This window comes from Carlito syrichta, unplaced genomic scaffold (genome assembly GCF_000164805.1).
Source record: "Carlito syrichta isolate Samal-C Ts95f unplaced genomic scaffold, Tarsius_syrichta-2.0.1 Scaffold314760, whole genome shotgun sequence".
NCBI classification, from domain to species: domain Eukaryota; kingdom Metazoa; phylum Chordata; class Mammalia; order Primates; family Tarsiidae; genus Carlito; species Carlito syrichta.
This window is the reverse complement of record NW_007258856.1, coordinates 377,351-399,453: the sequence shown is the minus strand read 5'-3', so window position 1 is coordinate 399,453 and position 22,103 is coordinate 377,351. Positions and strand designations below refer to the sequence as shown.

The 22,103-nt window shown below is 52.1% G+C and overlaps 1 protein-coding gene across 1 annotated transcript in view; it reads right to left on the bottom strand.

The window, feature by feature from the left end:
- OTOG (otogelin) overlaps positions 1-22,103 on the bottom strand; it is an 89,264-nt gene that overhangs the window by 15,667 nt on the left and 51,494 nt on the right. Inside the window, exons 31-40 of the mRNA XM_021719486.1 lie at positions 21,347-21,373; positions 18,866-19,033; positions 16,582-16,860; positions 14,348-14,465; positions 13,560-13,639; positions 11,327-13,110; positions 10,883-11,051; positions 10,417-10,562; positions 9,721-9,810; positions 1,818-2,001 (exon numbers count right to left, since the gene is read on the bottom strand). Coding sequence (XP_021575161.1) covers positions 1,818-2,001; positions 9,721-9,810; positions 10,417-10,562; positions 10,883-11,051; positions 11,327-13,110; positions 13,560-13,639; positions 14,348-14,465; positions 16,582-16,860; positions 18,866-19,033; positions 21,347-21,373 — 3,045 coding nt within the window. The remainder of the gene's footprint in view (positions 1-1,817; positions 2,002-9,720; positions 9,811-10,416; positions 10,563-10,882; positions 11,052-11,326; positions 13,111-13,559; positions 13,640-14,347; positions 14,466-16,581; positions 16,861-18,865; positions 19,034-21,346; positions 21,374-22,103) is intronic.

Sequence of the window (22,103 nt, the reverse complement as noted above, 5' to 3'; positions counted from 1 at the left end):
AAAAAAAAAAAAAAAAAAAAAAAATCAGCCGGGCGTGGTAGCGCATGCCTGTAATTCCGGCTACTCGCAAGGCTGAGGTGGGAGGATCGCGGATCCCAGCAGGTCGAGGCTGCGGTGGCCAGGAGCGGCCACTGCACTCCAGTCTGGGCGACAGAGTGAGACTCCGACTCAAAAAAAAACCAAAAAACCAAAAAATAAAATGATAGAGCACAAGATGGAAGGAATCTGGGTCTCTGAATCATTGCTGACCATTTGGGGACAGGTGTGTGCAAGACATAAGCTTCTGCTGGATAAGGCACTGAGATGGGGGTGGGAGTGAAGGTAATCAGTTCCAGCGTCTAACGTGACCTGACTTCCAGCTTCATCTCTCACACACTATCTACCTACTCAGACACACTTCCCAGCCCCTGACTTTGCCCAAGCTGTTTCCTCAGCCTGAAACGCTTTCTCAGCATCCTTCCTTCAAGGCCATCTTGGATATACCATCCGTGGTCTTCCAACCTTGTGTCACAGTCTCTGGTTTGCGGGTCTGCCTTTCACAAAGGGTTGTAGCTCTCTGGGTGCAAAGACTCATTTTTTTTCCTTTTTCATTTATCTCAGCACTCCCCCGAGTTGCCTAGCAAGGTGCAGAGCTATCAAGTGTTAGCTCAGATAAAATGGAGGTAATCATTGATCCGACCTGCTCTCACACCTCTAACCACCAACCTATGACTATAAAGCATGGCGTAAGGCAGAACTCAGATTTTGTTCATCCAACGGTCAATTTTGGATCTTGGCTTTGAGTCACTAAGGGGTGTCACAAAGGGGTCCTAGGAAGGAGTTGGCTCACTGGGCTGTTGCTGACCACAGCAGTCTTTTTCAGGGGTGAACAGAGGAAGAGGAAGCAATGGTGAGAGAAGGATGGTGGTGGTGGTATGTGTGTCGTGTAAGGAGAGGTGATTGTGTCAGTAAGAACAGGAGCTTCAGAAATCAGGGAGTGTGTGTGTGTTGCTCACTGTTCTGTCCCCAGTGACTAGCACATGGTAAATATGTGTTGTACATGGGAAAGGATGTGTATGGAGCTGACCTACACCTGTGAGTCAGAGCACATGTGGGATGTGGGGGTATAAATGTGAATTTACCACGAGGGGTGCAGGTGAGGGATGGAGGATGGAGGTCATGCCTGTGTGCATATGTGTGTGCATGAATGAGTGTGTACATGTTTCTATGTCACCCACCACTACAGTCATGGCAGTCTGGCATGCAGAGTCCATGGATGCCCATGTGCTTATGCCCACATGCAGACAACCCCGTACCCCTTTTCCTTATCAGCATCCAGGCATTACAGCATCCTCTCTGCAACCATGCTGTGGGGTGAAGAGCACCACACTTCTGTGGGTGGTGGCAGCTCTGCTGTGTGACCTCAGGGAATCCCCTGAATTTCTCTGAGCCCTCTCTTCTCTTTAGTTAATGGGGATACGAATGGCACCTCTCAGGGGTGTTGTGTAGATGATCTGGAAAAAGTGAGCCCAGAGTGCAGAAGGGCTTTTGAAGCACCCAGGCACAGGCAGATGGGAAGGATGATCTGACATCGGAAGGCTGCCAGGGAGGCCGACAGACAATCTCAGCTGGAGTGACAACTGGCTAATGCAGGCCGTCTCCCTAGTGGCAGCTTCAACACAGAACACCAGACATTAGGCCTTCCTGTACTGGCAGCTCTGTTGCTCTCTCCTTTGGACTGGCACTCTGCCCAGCCTTTCCTGGTCTGGGAGAACTTGTGTCTGGGGCGGAGGTGGACCAGGGAAGCACCCCCTCCCCCCAGCTGGGTCCCACCTCACCACACAGGCCATGGCCCTGGGCCTTGCTGGCTTTGCTGGCCTCCAGGATCATGAGTCCCGAGCTGTGGAGCCACTGGATCTGGATGTGTGAGGGTGTCCGGATGAGGTACATGTGGCCTGTGTCCTCAATTCTGAACCCATACCTGCTCACGGGGGGCCACACGGACTGTGAGTCCACGGTCACCTGGGAGGAAGTCTCAGTGTCAGCACAGCTTGTTTGTGCATAATTCATCCATCCATCCATCATCTGACAAAACATTTCTTAGGCACCTGCCATGTGCCAGGCCCCATTTTAGGCACATTCAGCCGAAAAACAGACCCAAGGTGAAAGAATTCTGAAAATATTTGCATGAGAAAAAAGCAAGATGCAGCAGGGGCCAGGTGGCATCTTGATGTCCAAATAAATGCAAATCCTGAGCCCTTCTAATACTCTCTTCTTCCCTGATTCTGTCAGATCATTTCTTCTGGGAGAGTTTTCCCAAATCCCCAGCCTTGGGATCAGACATCCCTTCTCTGAGGTATCCCCATCTCTGCGTTGACCATTGAGATAGAATCTGTGTACTCCCCTATTAGAATCTCCAGTTTGGAGACTGGGAGTTTCTTAAGGGCAGAAACTATGTCTGATTCATCTCTGAGTTCCCAGCACCTGCCTTTGGGCCTGGCATAAACTGGGGGCTCTATCACTGTTTGTTAAACATGCACCCCAATTCTCACAGACACTTTAAATTCAAAGCTACAACCTCTTCTGTGTATTGACAAGGTTAAGTATGGATACATCATGGGTGATTCATCTTACGCTGTAAAAATGAGAGATGAACGATTTAGGGTTTAAAATATTTATAATGAAAACCTCCTTCTTTCAGACTGTTTTATTAATCACTTTACAAATTATTCAGTGCATGAACTGCTGTGTTAGAGGGAGTCCCAGTCCAGAAGTCATTAACTTTGTGACCCCAGGAAAGTCCCTGGCTCTCTGATAGCCTGGGCCTGTCTGTCCAGACAAGGGCTGGGACTTTATGACCTAAGAGTGTTCTCTGGAAGTCAAAACCCATATCTGAGCCTAGAGATTCTCACTTGTGTTCACAGGACTCCAAGTCCAAGTAAGGACAAAAGACAAAGTTTCAAAACTATGAACCTGGACTTCCACTTCTGGCTAAGATGGAGTTATAAGTACTAGACTTACTCCCCTGACTTAAACAGTCAGAAAAGCTCACTGAATACATGGAACAACAGTTTTCTGGCATTGAACAGCTGGCAAAGCAGGAGAATGAGCCCTGAAAATAATGGGAAAAAATTATTGCTTAGAGAGTTTCTAGGCCACAGTGCAAGGAGGAGGGACCCAGGCAGAGCCTGCTGTTTTCCCAGGGTTAGAAAACAAGAGTCGGGACTTCGTGAAGGTCAAGGTAATTAGAATTTGCATGGCAGAATACCAAAGAGAGTTGCAGAGAGAGAGTGAGAGAATGTGTGCCCTGGAGCTTTGCAGAGTCTCCCTCTGACTCTGTCTTGATCCTGTCTTGAGTTTTCAGCTGAATATTGATCAGTTTATACAGGTGTGGAAATTATCTGAGGCTAGGGAAAGAACCACCTGAAAGGAATAGACAAAAAAATCCTCAGAGCTAACATAGGGCTGGAAATAGTTGGAACTACCACCAGCTAGAGTGGTACTCCACATCACATAGTGTATAGCGTAGTGCATGCTGTAGGGTATGGCTTCAGATGTGAGAAATTGGCACGTAGAATAAAATCACACTTCGAACAAAGGCTACTCAGGCTTTACCTAAGAAAGCTTACAGGCAAACCTCATAAGGGTCAAGCTGTTTCCAAACAGTTCCAAACATTGAACTGTTTCAATGCTCAATTATATTTTTCAAAAAAACAAAAGAATATCAGCACTCGACAAGGCAAAATTCATAATATCTGGAATTTAAAAAAACCTGTCAAACATGCAAAGAAGCAGAAAAATACAACCCATAATCAAAGAAGAAAACAGATCAGGACCAACTCAGAAATGACACATGATGGAGTTAGTAGACAGGAACATTAAAAATATTTTTAAATTATTTTAACTATGTTCTATATGTGCTCAAGGAAGTAGAGGAAAACATAAAGTGTTAAGGTGAGATATAGGTGATATCGAAAAGACCCAAATCAAATTTTTAGATATAAACAATATATTATCTGAGATGAAAAATACATTGGATGGGATTAACAGATGTTGAGACACTGTAGATGAAAAGGTTAATGAACTTAAATATAGAGTAATAACTACTATCCAAAATAAAACACTAAAAGAAAAAAAGATTCACAAAAGTGAAGAACAGAGCGTAAGTGATTTATGGGACAACTTCAAGTGTCCTAATATACATATAATTGGAGTCCCCAGTGAATTACCAGGCCCATCATAACCAAATTGCTTAAAAACGGTGATAGAAGGAAAACTGTAAGAGCAGCTGGGGAGGAGGGTGGCAGGGAAGCATATTATGTATGGAGGAACAAAGATAAGAATGATAGCAGCCGGGCTCGGTGGCTCAGCCTGTAATCCCGCGCCTTTGGGAGGCTGAGGTGAGTGAATTGCCTGAGCCCGCGGGTTCGAGACCCGCCTGGGCAGCGAGACCTCATCTTTACAATAAATCAAAAAATCAGCCGGGCGTGGTAGCACGCGCCTGTAATTCCGGCTACTCGGAAGGCTGAGGCGGAAGGATCGCCGGAGCCCAGCAGGCCGAGGCTGCGGTGGCCGGGAGCGGCCACTGCACTCCAGTCTGGGCGACAGAGTGAGACTCCAACTCAAAAAAAAAAAAAAAAAAAAAAAAAGAATGATAGCAAATTTCTTATCAGAAATAACTACGGCAAAAGACAGTAGAACTTCATAGTATCTGTAGCCTGAACCTTCCTAGCTATATAGGCAGGGGCTAGGGCTTCATGACCCATGAGTGCTCTCTGAGTTCTGGGAGTCAACATCCATCTGAAGCCCAGAGATCCTCACCTGTGTTCACAAATAAGGACAATGAAGGACAGGCATGGTGGCTCCTGCCTGTAATCCCATCATTTTGGGAGGTTCAGATGGGAGATACGCTTGAGCCCAGGAGTTCGACACCAGCCTAGGCAACACAGTGAGACCTTGTCTTTACAAAAAAAAAAAAAAAAAATCAAAAAATTAGCTGGGCATGGTGGCACACACCTCTAGTCCCAGCTGCTTGGGAGGATGAGGCGGAAGACTAGCTTGAGTCCAGGAGGTTGAGGCTGCGGTGAGCCATGGCTGTGCCTGGGTAACAAAGTGAGACCCCAACTCAAACAAACAAACAAGACAAAGAAAGGACAACCCAGAAATGATATATGTTGATAGAATCAGTAGACATGAATAGCTAATATATGAAAACAGCTCAAATGCCCATTGACAAACGGATAACCAAATTGTGGCACATACATACAGTAAAATACTATTTAGCCTTAAAAATGAGTGAAATACAATACAGATGAACCTAAACATGAGGTTAAGTGAAAGAAGCCAGACACACACATAAAAAATCACGTATTAGCCGGGCTTGGTGGCTCAGCCTGTAATCCCGCGCCTTTGGGAGGCTGAGGTGAGTGGATTGCCTGAGCCCGCGGGTTCAAGACTCGCCTGGGCAGCGAGACCTCATCTCTACAATAAATCAAAAAAACCAGCTGGGTGTGGTAGCGCATGCCTGTAATTCCGGCTACTTGGAAGGCTGAGGCGGAAGGATCGCCGGAGCCCAGCAGGTCGAGGCTGCGGTGGCCGGGAGCGGCCACTGCACTCCAGTCTGGGCGACAGAGTGAGACTCCAACTCAAAAAAAAAAAACCAAAAAACACAAATTGTCTGACACTATTTACATGAAATATACAGAATAAGTAAATTCACAGACAGAATGCAGATTGGCAGTGTACAGAAGCTGTGGGAAGAGGTGAATGGTGATTAACTGCTTAATGGATATGGAGTTTCCTTTGAGGGTGATGAAAAATGTTTTGAAAGTAGACGGAGATGTTGTTTGCACGATATTATGAATGCACTAAATGCCACTGAATTGTTCACTTTAAAATGTTTAGTTTTATGTTATGTCAATTTCATCTCAATTTTTAAAAAGACAGGGGAAGAAAACTCTTTCAAGTACTGAAAAAAAGTCAACTAATAATTCTATACCAGTGAAATTATTTTTTAAAATTAAAGGTGAGACCAAGACATTTTCAGACATATGAAAGCTGAAAGAATTTATTACCCACAGACCTGCACATAAGAGGGCTTAAGGGAGTCATTTCAAGTAGAAGAAAAATAATTAAAATTTATATTTACACAAAGAAATACACAGCACAAATATGGTAAATGTAAGTTTCTTAATTTAAAAATCACTTTAGAAGATAATTGATTTCTTAAGGGAAAGTAATAACAATGTACTGTGGAGTTTATAACAAATGTAGAAGTAAAATATATAACAACAGTAGCTCAAAGGCTGGGAAAGAGAAAAATGGAACTACACTGTTAAAAGTTCTTATGCAATATGTGCTATGGTACAATATTATCTGAAGTTAGACTGTGACAAGTGAAATTATATACTGTAATCTCTAAAGCCACCACTGAAAGAGAAAAATAAAAAGGTATAGGTAATAATCCAACATAGAAGATAAAATAAAATCATTTAATAAAATCCTAAAGAAGGAGAAAAAAAAAGAAAGGGGGAACAAAAAACAAATGGCAACACAATATATATAAGTCTAACCATACTGATGACCAGATTACATATAAATGGTCTAAACAGTCTCAATTAAAAGGCAGAGACTGTCAGATTGGATTTTTTAAAAAGGAAGGTTTGGCCGGGCTTGGTGGCTCAGCCTGTAAACCCAGTGCTTTGGGAGGCCGAGGTGGGATTGCCTGAGCCCACAGGTTTGAGACTTGCCCGGGCAACTTGGCGAGACCTCATCTCTACAGTGAAAGACTGAATGCCTTCTCTTTAAGATCAGGTACAGGATAAGGATGTCCACTGTTAACCTTTCTTATTCTACATCTACTAGAGGTCCTAACCAGCACAAAAGGCAAGAAAAATAAATTAAAAATATTCACATTGGATAAGAAATAAAACTGCCTCTGTTTGGAGATGACATAATTGTATAGAAAAGTTCAAAGACTTGTATGCCCTAAAGCTACTGAAATAAAAAGAAGAGAAAAATCCAGAGAATACATGAACTAATAAATGAATTTAGCAGCACTGCAAGATACAAGGTCAATATGAAAAATTCAATTTTATTTACGTATATATTAGTAATGAGCAATTGGAAAATGAAACAATAGAGCTATTTACAATAGCACCAAAAATTATGAAATACTTAGGAATAGATCTAACAAAATATGTGCAGTATTCCCGCACTAAAAACTACAAAACACCAATTAAAAAATCAAATAAGACATAAAGAGAGATATACCATATTTATAGATTGGAAGACTCATTCATGTTAAGATTTCAATTCTTCCCCCCAATAATCTATATAGTTAATGCAATTTCAATCAAAATCCTAGCAATATGTTTTATGGAAACTACCAAGCTGATTCCAAATTTATATGAAAAGATAAAGGGATTAGAAGAGCCAAAAACAAGTCTGAAAAAGAAAGAAGCTGAAAAACACATGCTACTTGATTTTAAGAGTTAAGAAAAAGTAACAGTAATCAAGAGAGTGTGACCTTGAGGAAAAGCTAGAATAATGGGGCAAAATGAAAGTCTATAAATAATCCAAAACATTCATGATAATTGATTTTTTTAAAATAAAGACTCAAAGATATTCAGTGGAGACAGAACAGTCTCTTCAACAATGGTGCTGGAAAAGTTAGGTATCCACTTTTGAAAAAAATAAATCTCTTGGTCTGGGCTTGATGGCTCAGCCTGTAATCCTGCGGTTTGGGACCCCAAGGTGAGTGGATTGCCTGAGCCTGCAGGTTCAAGACCCACCTGGGCAACTTGGCGAGGTCAAAAAAAAAAAAAAATTAGCTGGGCGTGGTAGCGCACGCCTGTAGTTCTAGCTACTTGGAAGGCTGAGGCGGAAGGATCGCCGGAGCCCAGCAGGTCGAGGCTGCAGTGGCCGGGAGTGTGCCACTGCACTCCAGTCTGGGCAACAGAGTGAGACTTCAACTCGAAAAAAAAAAAAGAGGAAAAAAAAAAAGAAAAAGATAAATCTCAACCCATATCTAGCACCATTTACAAAACAAACAAACAAACAAACAAATCGTAAAAACATATACCTAAAGCTATAAAACTTCTAAAAGAAAACGTAAGAGAAAATTTGTGTGGCCTTGGGCTAGACAAAGTTTGTTTAGGTGTAGCACTAAAATCGTAATCCATAAAAGAAAAAAATAATAAATTAAGAACTTCTAACTTTTGAAAAACACAGGTAGGTGAATGAAAAATATGCCACAGACAGGAAGATAATGTTTACATCTGGTAAAGAACTTGTATCCAAATTATACAAAGAATTCTCAAAACTCAATAAAACAATTTAATCTTTAAAATGTGCAAAAGATTTGAACAGACATTTCACCAAAGTGCATATACCATGAAAAATAAACCCACGAAAAGATGTTCAACATCATCAGTAAGTAGAGAAATACAAGTTAAAACCACAATGAGGTTCTGTTGTTAGAATGACTAAACAAACAGATACAACCCCCAAGTGCTGACAAAGTTGCAAGGCTACTGGCTCTCATAGAGCACTGGTGAGAGTGCTACACACCCACTTTGGAAAACAGGTTGGCTAGTATTGTAAAGTTAAACATACTCTTATGATACAATCCAGAGGTCCACTCCTAGGGTTAGGATTAAGGTTACATACAAAACCTATAATAAACTGTGGTACATCCATTCAATGGAATACTATTCAACCAGAAACAGTGAACTACTGATCTGTACAGTAACGTGGATGAATGCTCACCATATATGCTGATTCAGTTTATATGACACTTTGGAAAAGGCATAACTATAGGAACAGAAGATAGCTGTTGTCAGGAGCGGGGAGGAGGGGCACAGGCAATGTTTGGGGTGATGAAACGATTCTACCCCATGATTGTGGGTGGTAATTACATGACTGCAGGGGTTTGTTGAAGTCTGTAGAAATATATACTAAATAGGACACATTTTGCTGTATATAAATAACTTAATTTTTTAAATGGAAAAATTTTAAAAACTAAGAACTGGAACTCAAGAGAGTTCTCAGGAATGGGGCTTATGACAGTGGGTTTTAAACCCACTGTCATAAGCCCCATTCCTGAGAACTCCACAGAGGACGCTAAGACCCTGTGTTTGCTGTTCAAGGCAGATTCAGGAAGGTCTTGGCTCAGGAGTGGGGGAGAGTCATGACTTTGGAAGCTGAAGAGGAAACAAATTAGTCTCTCTTCCCTAACCGTTGGGAGAAGCAAAAATCTGCCTTTTGGGGAGAGTACCCCATATGCGGGTGGGGGGTTGTTGGACACCCCTAGTTCCTTGACAGAGGTGAACTTAATATGAAGCTAACAAAGATTAAATTCAGGGCTCCTCCCTTATATAGTCCCCTTCTTGGAAGGGGTCTGGGTGATAATGTGCTCACATGGCCATATGTTTTTGTAAAAATTCCTAAAGTGAGACAGCTACAATTATTTATACTGTCTTCTGCCATTCTGACTTCCTTTCTGTCACAATATCCTTCCTCTTTTGACATTAGAGTGGTCTCCAGCATTCTAATTAAAATCACCTCTGGATATGCCTAAGCTTGCATTATTTGTTAAGATGGTCACCTCCCCACCTCTGCCCCCAATTGTTTCTAAACCTCAAGGCCCTTCCATCCCTGGACTGCTTCCCTGCCTGAAGCCTGATACAGATACAACCCCCAAGTGCTACTGGCTTTTTGGGGCAGAGTTAATGCCCTCACCTTCCTGTTGAAGCGGTCAATGGTGACCTGATGGTCCAGATGAGTCACGTTCAGCATCACCAGACAGAACGGGGGCCAGTTCAGGTGCCCCTGTAGAGAAAGCCCAGCCCACATCAGCCCAGAGATCTGTCCTCCATCGCCCTCCAAGCGAGCGGGTGCAACAAGTGTGAGCACGCTCTGCTCCCACCCCCTCACAATGCCAGGGACACCCATCAGGGCTGTGTGATGGTGCACAGAATCCCATGGACCACTACTGGCTCCACCTGACCTCATGCCAACCCAGCCAAAAAAAGAAAGAACAAAGTTGCCTCTTCTACTGCTCATGGGGTCAGCCCAGTAGGAGAGCCCCCTGCAGCTGGCGCCCATGACCACAGGTCACACCCCTGGAGTGACATCCCAGACCCTCTGTTCTTCGGTGCCGTCCCTCCCACATGGCCTACAAAACTGGCACAAGCCTGGGACGGCACAGGTCCCAGGAAGGGCCAGGAGGGGGCGCACTCCCCTCAGCCTGCTCCTGTCATCCAGGTGGCTCTCACCTGGGAGTCCCTGTCCATTTCAGGACACTCCTCGGAGACAGAGGGAGTTTCCACATCTGTCCTCGCCTCTGCCACCCCTAAAACCAGCCCACTGCTCCATCTCCCCTGTAAAGCTAATCCAGTTCCCAGGCCCTGCAGGGGGGAAGCAAGGGGCAGGTACCAAGTTGGCACTTTTGCAGTCGAGGACGTGGACGTTGACCATTTCATCTGGGCTCTGGCTAAGGATGTAGATGGCCTCCTTGAACAGGGCGGCGTGGCTCCCGTCAAAGGTCACAAAGCTCAGGTCAGGGAAGATGGAGCACCGGCCTGGGAGAGGAGAGGGCGCCAGAGGAATAAGCGGCGCCTCTCAGACCAAGGCAGCCTGGAAAGATGGGACAGGCACTGGGGTCCCTTCCCAGATGATTCAGAGGCCCAAGGGTCTGGAGGATCACTCAGAGATCATCACACAGAAGTCAGAGGTCACAAGGTAGGAAGTTCGCCACGTCGGGGTCACACTGAGATAAAAGGTCCCAGGGGAGAGGAGGCCGCAGCACACAGGTCAGGGGCAGGGGTCATGCTGGGGCAGGGGCTGTGCTGGGGTAGGGGACAAGGAGGGCACGGAAGACTCCGCTGACCCCACAACTCACAGGCACACTCCCAGAGGGGGCAGCAGCGGTCCCCGCCCACCCGCACAGCGAGGCCCAGGACCCCACAGCGAGGGGGAGCCGCGCCCCCGGGACAGTGCTGGGACTGGTTCACACGGATCAGTTGGCCATCCAGGCAGATGTGGCGGACGCAGTCCTGCTCGGCAATTGGCTGGGCACAGGATGGAGGAAGAGTGTGAGTGCCCGTCCATGAGACTACAGCCCACCCACCCTTAAGTCACGGGGACACAGGATCCTGTCCACACACAGGTTCTAGCAGGGCAGGAGTGAGGACAGTCGCTAAATGTCCAACTTGCAGCCTCGCAGCTGGGTAAGAGACAGAAGCAGCGCAGGAGGAACGTGGGAGAGTGGAGGTGACCAGGCCCAGTGGCATGGAGTGGGGGAAGGGTCACACACAGACAGCCAGAACCCCGATAAGTCACTCACCACACAGATGTCAGGTGTACTGGCCTCCGTGGTAGATTCCAAGACCTCTGCTGAACCCTGTGAGATGCTCTGGACTGGGGCAGAGCGCCCAGATTGTACTGTGGTGGCCTCGCCCACCGGCTCTTCTGGAGGCCGAGGCCCTTCTGAGGTTCCATGGGCCTCAGCCAGCTGAGGCAGCAGTACCAGTGAGCTCTCTCGGGAGGCTGTCCTGGCTGAGACCCGCCTCAGGGGATGGGAGGTGGGCATGGGTGGCACTGTACCAGCCAGGGGCCCCTCAGCTTCAGTCACCAAGGGGACGAGGGTGTGGGCCACAGCAGGTGTGAACTCTGTGGGCCCCTGGGAAGAGCCATAGAGGGAGGTAGGCAGAGACACATGCTTGGACAGGATGGCCATCCTCTCTGTGGTGCTCTTCCGTGGGACAACAGGGACTGTGGAGACCACACCTTCAGTCACAGCTGCGACTCCAGAGGTTGGCAATGTGGCTCCCAGAAGCAGGCCTGGAGTCATGTCTGCTGCCTGAGGGGTTGTGTGGCCAGGTAGGTGCCCTTGGGCCACCGCAGCAGAGGTGAGAGGCAGTGCTGGGCTAAGTGTCTGAGCAGCTGGAGTCGTGACCATGGCCAGAGACGTGGCCTGTGGCTGGAGTGGAGAGGTGATGACAGAGCCTTTGGGGCCAGGTGTGGCCACAGGGGCAGATGTGCCCACCTTGGCCAGGGGCAGGCTGGTATCGGGAGGTAGGCCAGAGAGGAGCTGGGATGGCCGAGTTGACTCAAGGGACATGAAAGGTGTGGACCCCAGGCCATGAGTACCTATAGACAGGCTGGTGGCTGCTGGGGTCCCTGGGGGCAGAGCTGGAGGCCTGGTGGCTGTGGTGGCGTGCTGGGTGGGGCTGGACAGGACAGTGGGGAGAGGGTGTGGATGTGGGGGTGCCGGCAGGCCCGTGGGCTGGCCGTGCCCCGCTTCACCCTTCTCTGTGGATGGTAATGTCTCCATCCTCTTGGTAGCAAGGGGACTGACAGGAGCCTGCTCTGAAGGGGTTTTAGCCACGGTTAGGGGGGTTCTGGGACTTGAAGCACTCTGGACGTGGGTGGGCTGGGGGGCCACTGTCTTGCTTGTGACCCTCGTCACTGCAGGTGTCAGCATAGCCCTGTGGGATCCCGAGGAGGTGGGGGGCCTGGAGGTCACTCCAGAAGGAGCTACCGGCCTGGAGGAGGGCCTTGCTGGCAAGGAGGGCTGTAGGGGTGTCGACCTCACAGGCAAAGAGCCATGGCCTGGGACTGTCACAGCTTTGGTCATGAGCGGCAGGCGAGGGACAGGGGGCGACCGGGAGGAGACCGTGACGTTGGGGCTCCCTGCAAAGGTCACAGTCACCCTGGTTGTCTCCACAGCAACCGACACCACGCCTGGTGTGGGTGTGTGTGGCAGAAGGGGGAGGGATGAGGACTCAGGGGAGGAGGATGCAGCCAGGAGACTGGCGGTCACCCCCTTGCTGGCTGGGGCATCTGTGGGGCGGGCAGAGAGTTTGGATGCAGTGAGCCCCAGTGGTTGCCGAGGGGTAGGCTGGGTGGGGCCCCGAGACAGCACTGGTCCCTCTGTGGCTGATGTCGGTGGGCTCGGGGTTGTGGTGAGGGGGGCTGCTGGGGCCAGGGTTGAGCTGTACGTGGGGCTCCTGGGGCTTTCCTGTGGATGCTGAGACTCCTTGTCACGGGGGGTGGGCGGCACGTGACTGGGAGGCAGGGTCTCATTGCCAAAGGCCTCTGTGGGAACCCAAACTGCAGGCTCCACGCCTGGGGAGACAAGAGAAGAGGCTCAGAAGGGGAGGTGACCAGGGCCCCAGGGTCATCACAGGGCGGGGCTGTAGTGTGGGGCTCGAGGATTGAAATGCCAGGTGATAGGTGAGGGCAGCTTCAGACGGCCAGGTCATCGGGAGCCTCTGTCCTGTGGCATTGGATGACTTCAGAGAAGTCGCAGGTGTGGACTCTGCCCCAGACCTTGAACCTTGAGTCCAACGCCAAGACACCACAGGTCTAAGTCTGGCACCATGAGGACCCTGAGCTCTCTGTGAAATGGAGTGAGTAGACTGGATAACGTCTGTGCCAGCCCTGTGCCTGTGCTTCCTTCTGGAGGCCCCTGACCTGATCCTGCTTCTCTGGGGCCTGGGGCCCCTGGGGCATAAATGCTTGGTGAGACCCTGGGGACTCAGGAAATCTACACAGGGCGAATCTAGGCCACTCACAGTCCTCCACGTAGACACATCTCTGTGTGACTTCATCCAGGACCTTGGGAACGGGACACACAGGGACACAGCCTTCCACCCTGAGGACAGAGCGTGGGAGCCTGTGAGTGGTCTGGAATATGGGGAGGGTCACCTCTTGTTACCTGGATTGAGCACAGGCCTCATCTTTTCTTATGACACACGTGTATGTATACGTGCAACTCCCGTGAACCTCCCTAGGGACCCTTTCACACATATGTACAGGAGCATCCACCCAAGTGTGCATGTCACACACTCCTACCCCTCAGTTCCAGAGGCAGACATACACAGACAAGACACGGATACACCCACACTCGTGCACATGCCCACGTGTCTCTGCCTGGGCACACTGTCACATGGACACACGCACCCCCTCCAAGCCTGAGGATTCCAAAATATTTACACATCGACATCCACAACCACATGGACTCCCACAAACACCTGTGAATACACCTTATACCTGCATACAGCCGTATGCAACACCCATATACACAGAGCTGTGCATACCAAATACATAGTTGTAGTGGTGCACACACAAGGCTCTGCCGTGTACACATTGTGCACAAATGGATATTCACATATGCACACCTATATGTGTGTGTGTGTGTGTGTGTGTGTGTGTGTATGCATATATAAATGTATGCACACTCACATGAAAAGGTACCCTGGTACACATATCCCCGTACACAATACATGAAACACTCATGCACAAGTACATGTGAGCACACACACACACCTTGACTCCATGCCCACGGCCCCCGGCACCTCACCTGGGCACATCCTGGCAGCTGGCTGCCCGTGGGTCCCGGCAGGTTTGGAAGCAGGGGCTGGCACAGGCATCGTAGCGCCACTCGCACATGGGGTAGGCAGCCCCCAAGGGTTTGGCATCTAGAAAGGTGCCTAGTCTAGTCAGATCCCTAGACTGAGATGGGTAGCAGCTGGGAGTCAGCCACAGAGCACAGGGGAAACCCCAGCTCAGCCCACGTCCTCCCTGCCCCGTGGAGGAGACAAAAGGACCCAGCTGGGAAAGTGAAAGGGAAAGCCACACTGAGGGCGACTGCATTCGTGGTGTTGGGGTGAGTGCCTGGGGTTCTGGAGATGGGGCTCTGGGAACCCTGTGTGGGCTGAGGGTGGGGAACTCTGCGGAGGGCAGCTGGGGTTGGGTTTTGAGGGGTGGCCAGAAAAGAGGCTTGGACCCCGATCTCTCCCCAATTTGCCCCATTATTCTTCCCGTTTGGAACCCCGGTGCCCAGGCTTGTCCTGCGTCTCAGGACACAGTTGCCTGCCTCTGGCAGGCCCACTGCCGACCTCCGTGGGGGCAGTAGGCTCTCCCCTGGGGGTTGGGGTGAGGCACTGGGGGATCCCTTCCCCTCTAGCCCAACGTCCTCCTGGGTGTCTGGCAGGTGTGGGAGATACTTTCCCCAAGCTGTACCCTCTCTGTTCCCAGGGGGCACCTTGAATAGCCCCTCAGGGCCTGGGGGTGCAGCCTGCTTGGGCACTCTCTTGATTCCCTGGTAGCTGGAACTAACAATAGTAAAAACAACAGCCAACTAGTGAATAGCACCAAGCACTATGCTAAACATTTCTTGTGTGTTTACTCACTAATCCACGACAATCCTGTGAAAGAGGTTCCATCCTTGCCCCCAATTTATAGATGAGGAAAGTGAGGCTCAGATGATGCTAGGAAAATGTTACATTTCTAGGAGAGAGGTTCTCAGAAGAGGCCTTGCGGCCAGTGCCTTCACAACTGAGGGAAAGGCCTGCAGCCTGTGGGAGCTTGGAGGCAGACAAGACCCCAGACTGCATTGGAACAAGCGACCAGTTTCTGAAACCACGGCCTGAGCAGGGAGGCGAGGGTGGCTCTGTGGCAGGTGGAGGGATCCCCGCCCTGGCGGCCCCCACCTGACACCCTGATCCCCATGCTGCTGCTGACTGTGAAGAGACTTTCCTTTCGAAGAGCCTGGAGACTAGAACCCAGAACTTCTAATCAGGGAGCACCTACTGTGTGCCCGGCCCAGAGCAAAGCCTGTGGGTACAGTCAGTCCTCACAACGCCCCTCTGAGGCAAACATCCTCATTTCACAGATGAAGAAACAGAGTCAGGGGGTCAGGGGTTCCCCTTCAAGTGCCAAGGACAAGGGGCAGGATTCTGTCCAGCTTCAAAGCCTCATGCCGCTCTGCCCCGGTGTCTCCCAGAGAGGGACACAGTACTCCCACCACGAGCAAGTCTTGTCATAGCCAGTGATGAATCTGTCCTGGGCAGGGCTCAAGGGCGGACTCGGTCACTGACCCCGGATGTAAGAATGAGCTCACCTAGCCCTGGGTTGGGGGTGGGGAGAGAAAACGAAGAGGCTGCTGGAGATACAGTTTCGTATTGTGCCTCTATCCAGCACAAGGTGCCCTCACAGGTATACACACTTGTGTACACCCAGGACAGAGAGCCAGCTGCAGTGGTGAGGAAACCGTGGTCGCTTCTTCCAGGGTTTAGGCAGCGAACAGTGTTTGGGGGCAGACCCAACTGGCCAGGCAGGCGCCCCTTGGTCTCGGTGGAAGGTCAGGAGCTGCCCCATCACTGCCAGGGGCCTGGCCTCCCTGGAGAGACATGAGGCTGCTGGTTCCACAGGCTAGCACCCCAGCAGGCAGTCCTTGAGTTCACAGGACAGGTACATCCCCCATCAGCAAGAGCACTAGCCGGCAGGCCACGCAGGCGGCCAAGAGCACTTCCCTCCCTTCTACAATGGTCGCTGTATTTTTTTTTAGGCCTCACCAGTAGGCAGGACCCAGGAAATTGGCCGGGACCCAAGCCACGTTGCCTATGGCTCCCCAGGCCGCCAGCCTGGAGCCTGGGCCACCTCCCCTGTCGGGAGTGGCACCCAGGTGACCCCCTGTGCCAGGAAAGTGAGGATTCTGTTTCTGGGGGGCAAGTGGAAGGGCCGGTGGGGAGAGGGTGGGAAAAGCAGTGGAGGGAGGGGCCGGGGCCAAGTGTGACATCAGGGGACACCTACCCAGCAGGCGGAAGAGCGTGCCCTGGCGGAACGCCTCCGTGTGCTCATACAGCCGCAGGGCCAGTGCGGGACCCAAGGCGAAGAGGAAGGAGCCGGGCTTTGCCAGGGACTCCAGGGCTACCAGGCCTGTCCGCCATGTCCCCTGGTGCAGCGAGAAGGAGGCATGGTGGTGGAAGGCGTCATGGCCCTGCCACTTAGCCAGCTCCAGGGAACCATTGGCTGTGACGTGGAGGAAGAAGTTGGGTCTGTCTGCTGCCTCCAGGGACACCACAGCTGGGTCTGCAGAGAGGCACGTGGGTAAGGTCAGAGCAGGAAGGGGTCCAGACCGGGGGTGGGGGCAGTATCCCGGCACATGCCTGCTCTCCCAGTGACTCTGGATGGAGGTACACCTATGAACCGGCTCAGTTCTGCCCTCCGTGCCTGCCCCGCCGCGCCCAGTCCACCTCTGGTGGCCTGAGGGTGACTGGAGGATGAGAGGCTCCCCCACCTAAGCCTCAGGAGCTGAGTTCTTTCCTTCCCTACCCCACACTCCTGCCTTCCTCCTCCTGCAAACATGTCTGTACACCTTCTGCGTGCCACGTGCTATTCTAGATACCCAGGATCCAGCAGCGAATGAAACTGAGACGGCTGCCCTGATGGGGTGACAGTCTCCTGCATGCATTGACAAGCTGGAGGCTGGTAAGTCGACAGGGCAGGGCCCCAGCTTGGCCCTTCCCCTCACAGAATCCCAGAGGGTCAGCACTGGCAGACCTTGGTCCGCCCCACAGATGGGGAAAGTGACCCCGAGGGAGGAAGGGACTTCTCCAGAGACCCAGAGCCCGTCTCCGTCCTCTCTCTTCGGTCCCTGTAAGTACGAGGTGGACAGTCCCCTCTGTCCAGGGCACTCTAGGTCTCCTTAAGTCCCAGATCCACGAGCAGGCATGGAACAAACACAGAGCCAAGAGCCCAGACCCCAGGGAACAAAGTGACAACAATCCCTGCCCTCACGGAGCTCACCCTCAACTGAGGGGGACCATAAATATACCGAACAAGTAAACTCTGGGACAGATTAGAAGGTGATGATATTGATGTGCCCATTTTACAGATGAGAGAAGTGACGGTGGAGCCCAGGCAGGCTGAGCTGGGGCCCAGGATCTTGACCACCACACAGATACCCTGTGGTGGGATGCAGGAGGGGCACAGGGCAGCATGGTGGGTAGAGCACTGGGTTCCAGGCCAGCCCTGCTCCCCTGAGCTGTGTGACCTCAGGCAAGTCACCACCTTCTCTGGGCTTTGGCTCCCTCCATCATGAAGATGAGGTTGGCCCAGGTTAGGGCTTCTCAATCATCTACCCTGATGTCCTCCTAACAGGGGAGAAGCTGAACCCCAGACCCAGAGGAGCAGAGTCCTGTGGGTGGCCTTAAACCTTCAGGGATAGTGGGGTTGCTTGTGGCCTCCTGTGGTCCACTTCCTGGCTTCTCACCCCAGACCGCCTCATGCAGCTACGTGCTTCTGCCTGGCCCATCCTGCTGTTCCCCCAGACTCACACCACGGGGATCGTCACCCTTGGCTGGGGACCCTGACTGTGCCCGAGGCTGGGCAGGAGCTGGGGTGTCCCTCTCCTCCTCAGAGCCCTTCCTTGGCTCCCCGCTGCCCTGGAGATAAAGTCCCCGCTCCTGTGCTGGCTTACAAGTCCCTTCCTGACTCCTTCACACCCTCAGGGGAACATCAGTTATTTCAAGAAGCCCCTGCTGACCTTCTGACACTGATTTAGGGGACCCTCCCAAGCATTCCCATGGGCACATTCCCATGGGCACATTCCCAAGCCACCTATGGGCATGTCTGTCTCCCCGTGCAACTGTGGACCTCTGCTAGGCAGGGACTGTGGCTCTCACATCCCCGAATCCCCGGGAAGGAGGGAGGTGGAGGGAGCGAGGAGAGGAGGAAAGGAGGCAGGGAGCACAGGGAGAGAGAGAGAGAGGCGGGAGAGGGAGAGGAAAAAGAGGGGAAGGAGGGGGAGGGGGAGGCAGAGCTGCCTCTGGGCTGTCCTGGAACACAGCTGTGGCGTGAAGCCAGGTCTGGAGGCACATCCGGGACTCGGCGTCCCAGCATTTTTAAGAGAAGATAGACAGTCTGCACAGAGGCTAAGAAGCCCACCCAGAGGCCCCATCACTGGGAAAGGGGCGCCTGTGGGATCCCGCCCCCCTACTCCGGCCACTACAGACGCTGAGAGTCGCAGCTCCCTCCCCTCCCGCAGCACCCACCTCCCTCCCAGAAGGGCTGGAGGGGCCAGGGTGGGCCTCACCATGCGCCTTGGCCTTGTACAGGGCAGCTGTCAGCAGGAAGCTCGCGATGTCCCCTGGCGCCACATCCTCTGCCCTCACCAGGACTATGTCATTGCCCACCTCCTTCACGGCCACCAGGGCGCCGCCGGCCGCCAGGCTGGACAGCTGGTAGGGGCCTTTACCTAGTGCTGGAGAGAAGAGGCCCAGTCAGAAGCCCTGCCTCCCAGGCCTTTGCCCCCCTCCCGGCCCACTGCCCCACCCCTGGGGGGTGGGGAGGGTGTCAAGCAAGGACACTCAGTGGCTTCCTTCATCTCAGGCCCTGGGGATCATGATTTCCATGAGGAGGGGACAGGAGCCCTAGGCTGCCAGCCCCCGCAGGGACGGACCCTGTGCACCATGCCTGAACCACCACAGTGTGCCTGGGAAGAAGGCCACTCACAGGCGCCAGGGTCCCCACAGGGCCCCCAAATGTCTCTCCGTGCCCATTCCCTGCCTGAAACTTCACCATCACAGCCACTGCTCAGTTCAAGGTGGCCTCTGGGGGAGACATTGGAACTGGTCTCTGCCCATCCCGGGCCTGAGTCACCAAGGCCAAGAGGGCTCGCATGCAGCATCAGGGTTCATCTGCTTATTCCAAAGGTGCATCACGTTTGTGTCTTGGGGTTCCTGCAGTTGTCGGGAGGTTGGCGCGGGCTGGGGTTCCTAACAACTGCCTTGGAATGGGTCTCCCTGTCTCTGGTGCGCCATCCCCCATGACCCTCCTGGTGGCCGCCTGAGCCACCTTTCCAGCCACACTCCCTGCAGGGATGTGCCAGGGGTTCCCCACGGCCCTCAGACAGAACCAACAGAGCCCAGCTTGCATTCAGGGCCCTCCACCCCCACCCCCAGGCCCTCGTCCCCTTCACTCTGAACCTCGGCTCGAAAGAGCCCAGCAGGTTCCCACCTCGTGTCTCGTCACGCCGCGCCTCCCACTCTCACTAGTCCTCCCCGCTCCGTGCCTGGCGAACGCCTACTCAACCTCTGGGGCCCAGCTCAAATGTCACCTCCTCGTGAAGCTCTCCCTGCGCCACCCCTCCTCCTCTGTGCCCAGCAGCCTCGGGGCACAGCCCACGCTGTCGCTGCTCTTGTGCTGCGGATCCGGATCCAAGGTCCGTGTCTATGTCCCCACTAGACGGATAGAGCCAAGTCGAGCCGGTCCGTGCTTAACAACTGGCTCTCCAAAAGTAAACTAATCCCCCGTGGAGTGTTTGCTGATTTCCCTGGTGTAAACACTCCCACCCGTGGTTGATCTGGAAGCACCAACTGCATGTGGAGTTCGGAGGACTGATGGGTGCAGGAGAGACGGTGCCAGCCGGCACCGGTGGTGACAGGTCTCTGTGCCACTGATTTCTCAGCGCCCAGCAAGGGCTGGACCGGAACAGAGCAAGGGATGAATGAGTGGGTGGATGAGTGGGTGGAGGATGCTAGAAACAGCTTGTCCTTTGCCAGTTACTGCCACCCAAATGCCACAGAAGAGAGAAAACTCTGCACAGAGCTGTCTTTCTGAAATGTCTCGCCTGATGTCAGACAGACTCTGCCTGTCCCAGGAACCGCAGATTTATTTGAAGGCTTGGGGCCTTCAGGAGCCCCTAAAGGCTAACCCGTCAGCGAGACCACAGTCCTGTGGGTGCCCGTGCCTCAGCCTGGTCCACCCTGCACCTCGCAGATGCCCAGCTGGTGGTCTGGTCTTGTCTGTTCCCTGCATCTCACTCACAATGCTCTTGCCAGGAAGACGTTTATTCAGCCCCAAATCTGTTCATGCAGGTAACTGAGGATACACCCTTGGGCCGATACCCACCTAGGCCTGATCCTGGCTCCTCAACAATGCCTAGGAAAGGGCAGGGCTTGAGAGTTGAAGAGGAACAGCACCAAGGACCCGACAAGCATCTGACTAACTCTGCCAAGGTCTGACCTTTGCCCAGATGGATGAAGTTCAGTGCTGGAAACCACTCTGGGCTCCTCCCCCACCCACCCAACCCCAGTGATTAAACCAACTGGCTCTGACACTGGACATGAACCTCCCTTGGGTCTTTAAATACGGCCTGTTTTCACTCTTGTTCATCTAGACATTGGAGCACATTCTGCTCCCCTGCGGCCCTGGCTAGTTCGAAGATGAGTCTGGAGAGCCATATGTCTTGCCCCCGCCAGTCGCAGAAAGAGCAGTGTGTGTTTGTTTTAGGGAGCCAAGACAATGCTCCATGGGCCACGTGAGACAGAGCATAGTGTTTTTACTTCCTGGTGAAGCTGCCCTGGGTGGGCTTAATCCCCGGGGAGCTGGCCTGGCCCAGGCCCAGACGGGGGCTGCAGGGACTGCTGGGGACCCCTGACAGTGCACGGCCGTCTCTGCATGACGAGGTCCCCCGCGGCCCTGAGTTCAGTGCTTCAGGATGGCAGATGCTGCTGTGGCATCAGGACAGCGCCGGCAGGGCCCCAGCCCCTGAGGTTCCCTGTGAGGGACTTACCTTTGTTAAAGAAGTCACAGTCATAGGCTGAAAGAGAGAGAACAGAGGCTTCTTGAGTGCCAGCCCAGAGCCAAGGCCCTGGCATCCCAGCCTCCCTGCTTCCCCAGCAGTGGGGCCTGGCCGGCCTCCCGAACGCCATGATTCAGGGATGGTCACTGCATGTAGATACCTTTGGGGAGTGGGGATTAATGGCTCCTCTCTGGACCTTCAGTACAAGGCTCAAAGCCTGGCCCAGGTGGGCACTCAGCAATGAATACAATGAATGAATGAATCAATCAATGATTCGATGAATCAATGAATGTTGGATAGAAAGGGGATTGTGAGACCTCAGACGGCAGGAGTGGAAACTGTGATTGGAAATGGTGCAGAAGGTGCCCAGAAAAATGCAAGCATAAGATGGCAGTCAGCTTCCAAGAGTCCCGGGTGGGAAGGGGACCAGGGCTCCCCAGCATCCCAGGCCTCTTCTGGCTCTTGCAGTGTCCCTCACCCAGCAGCGTCGCTCTTGGAAGCCAGACTTCGACAAGCTCCAAGCATGAGCTCAGAGCGCCCTCTAGTGACCATAGTCCAGCACCACAGCCTGTTCTCCCCAGACTTCAGCTGCGGATTTCTCCATGGACTGGAGTGAGCTAGGGACCTTGCAAGGGACATCTACAGCCAGGTGCAAGGCCATGGGGAAAGGCCTGCCTCACACCTAGGCATGGTGCGAAGAGAGTCATCCACCGTCCTGCACACCCAAACCCCACAGTCAGCACATTTG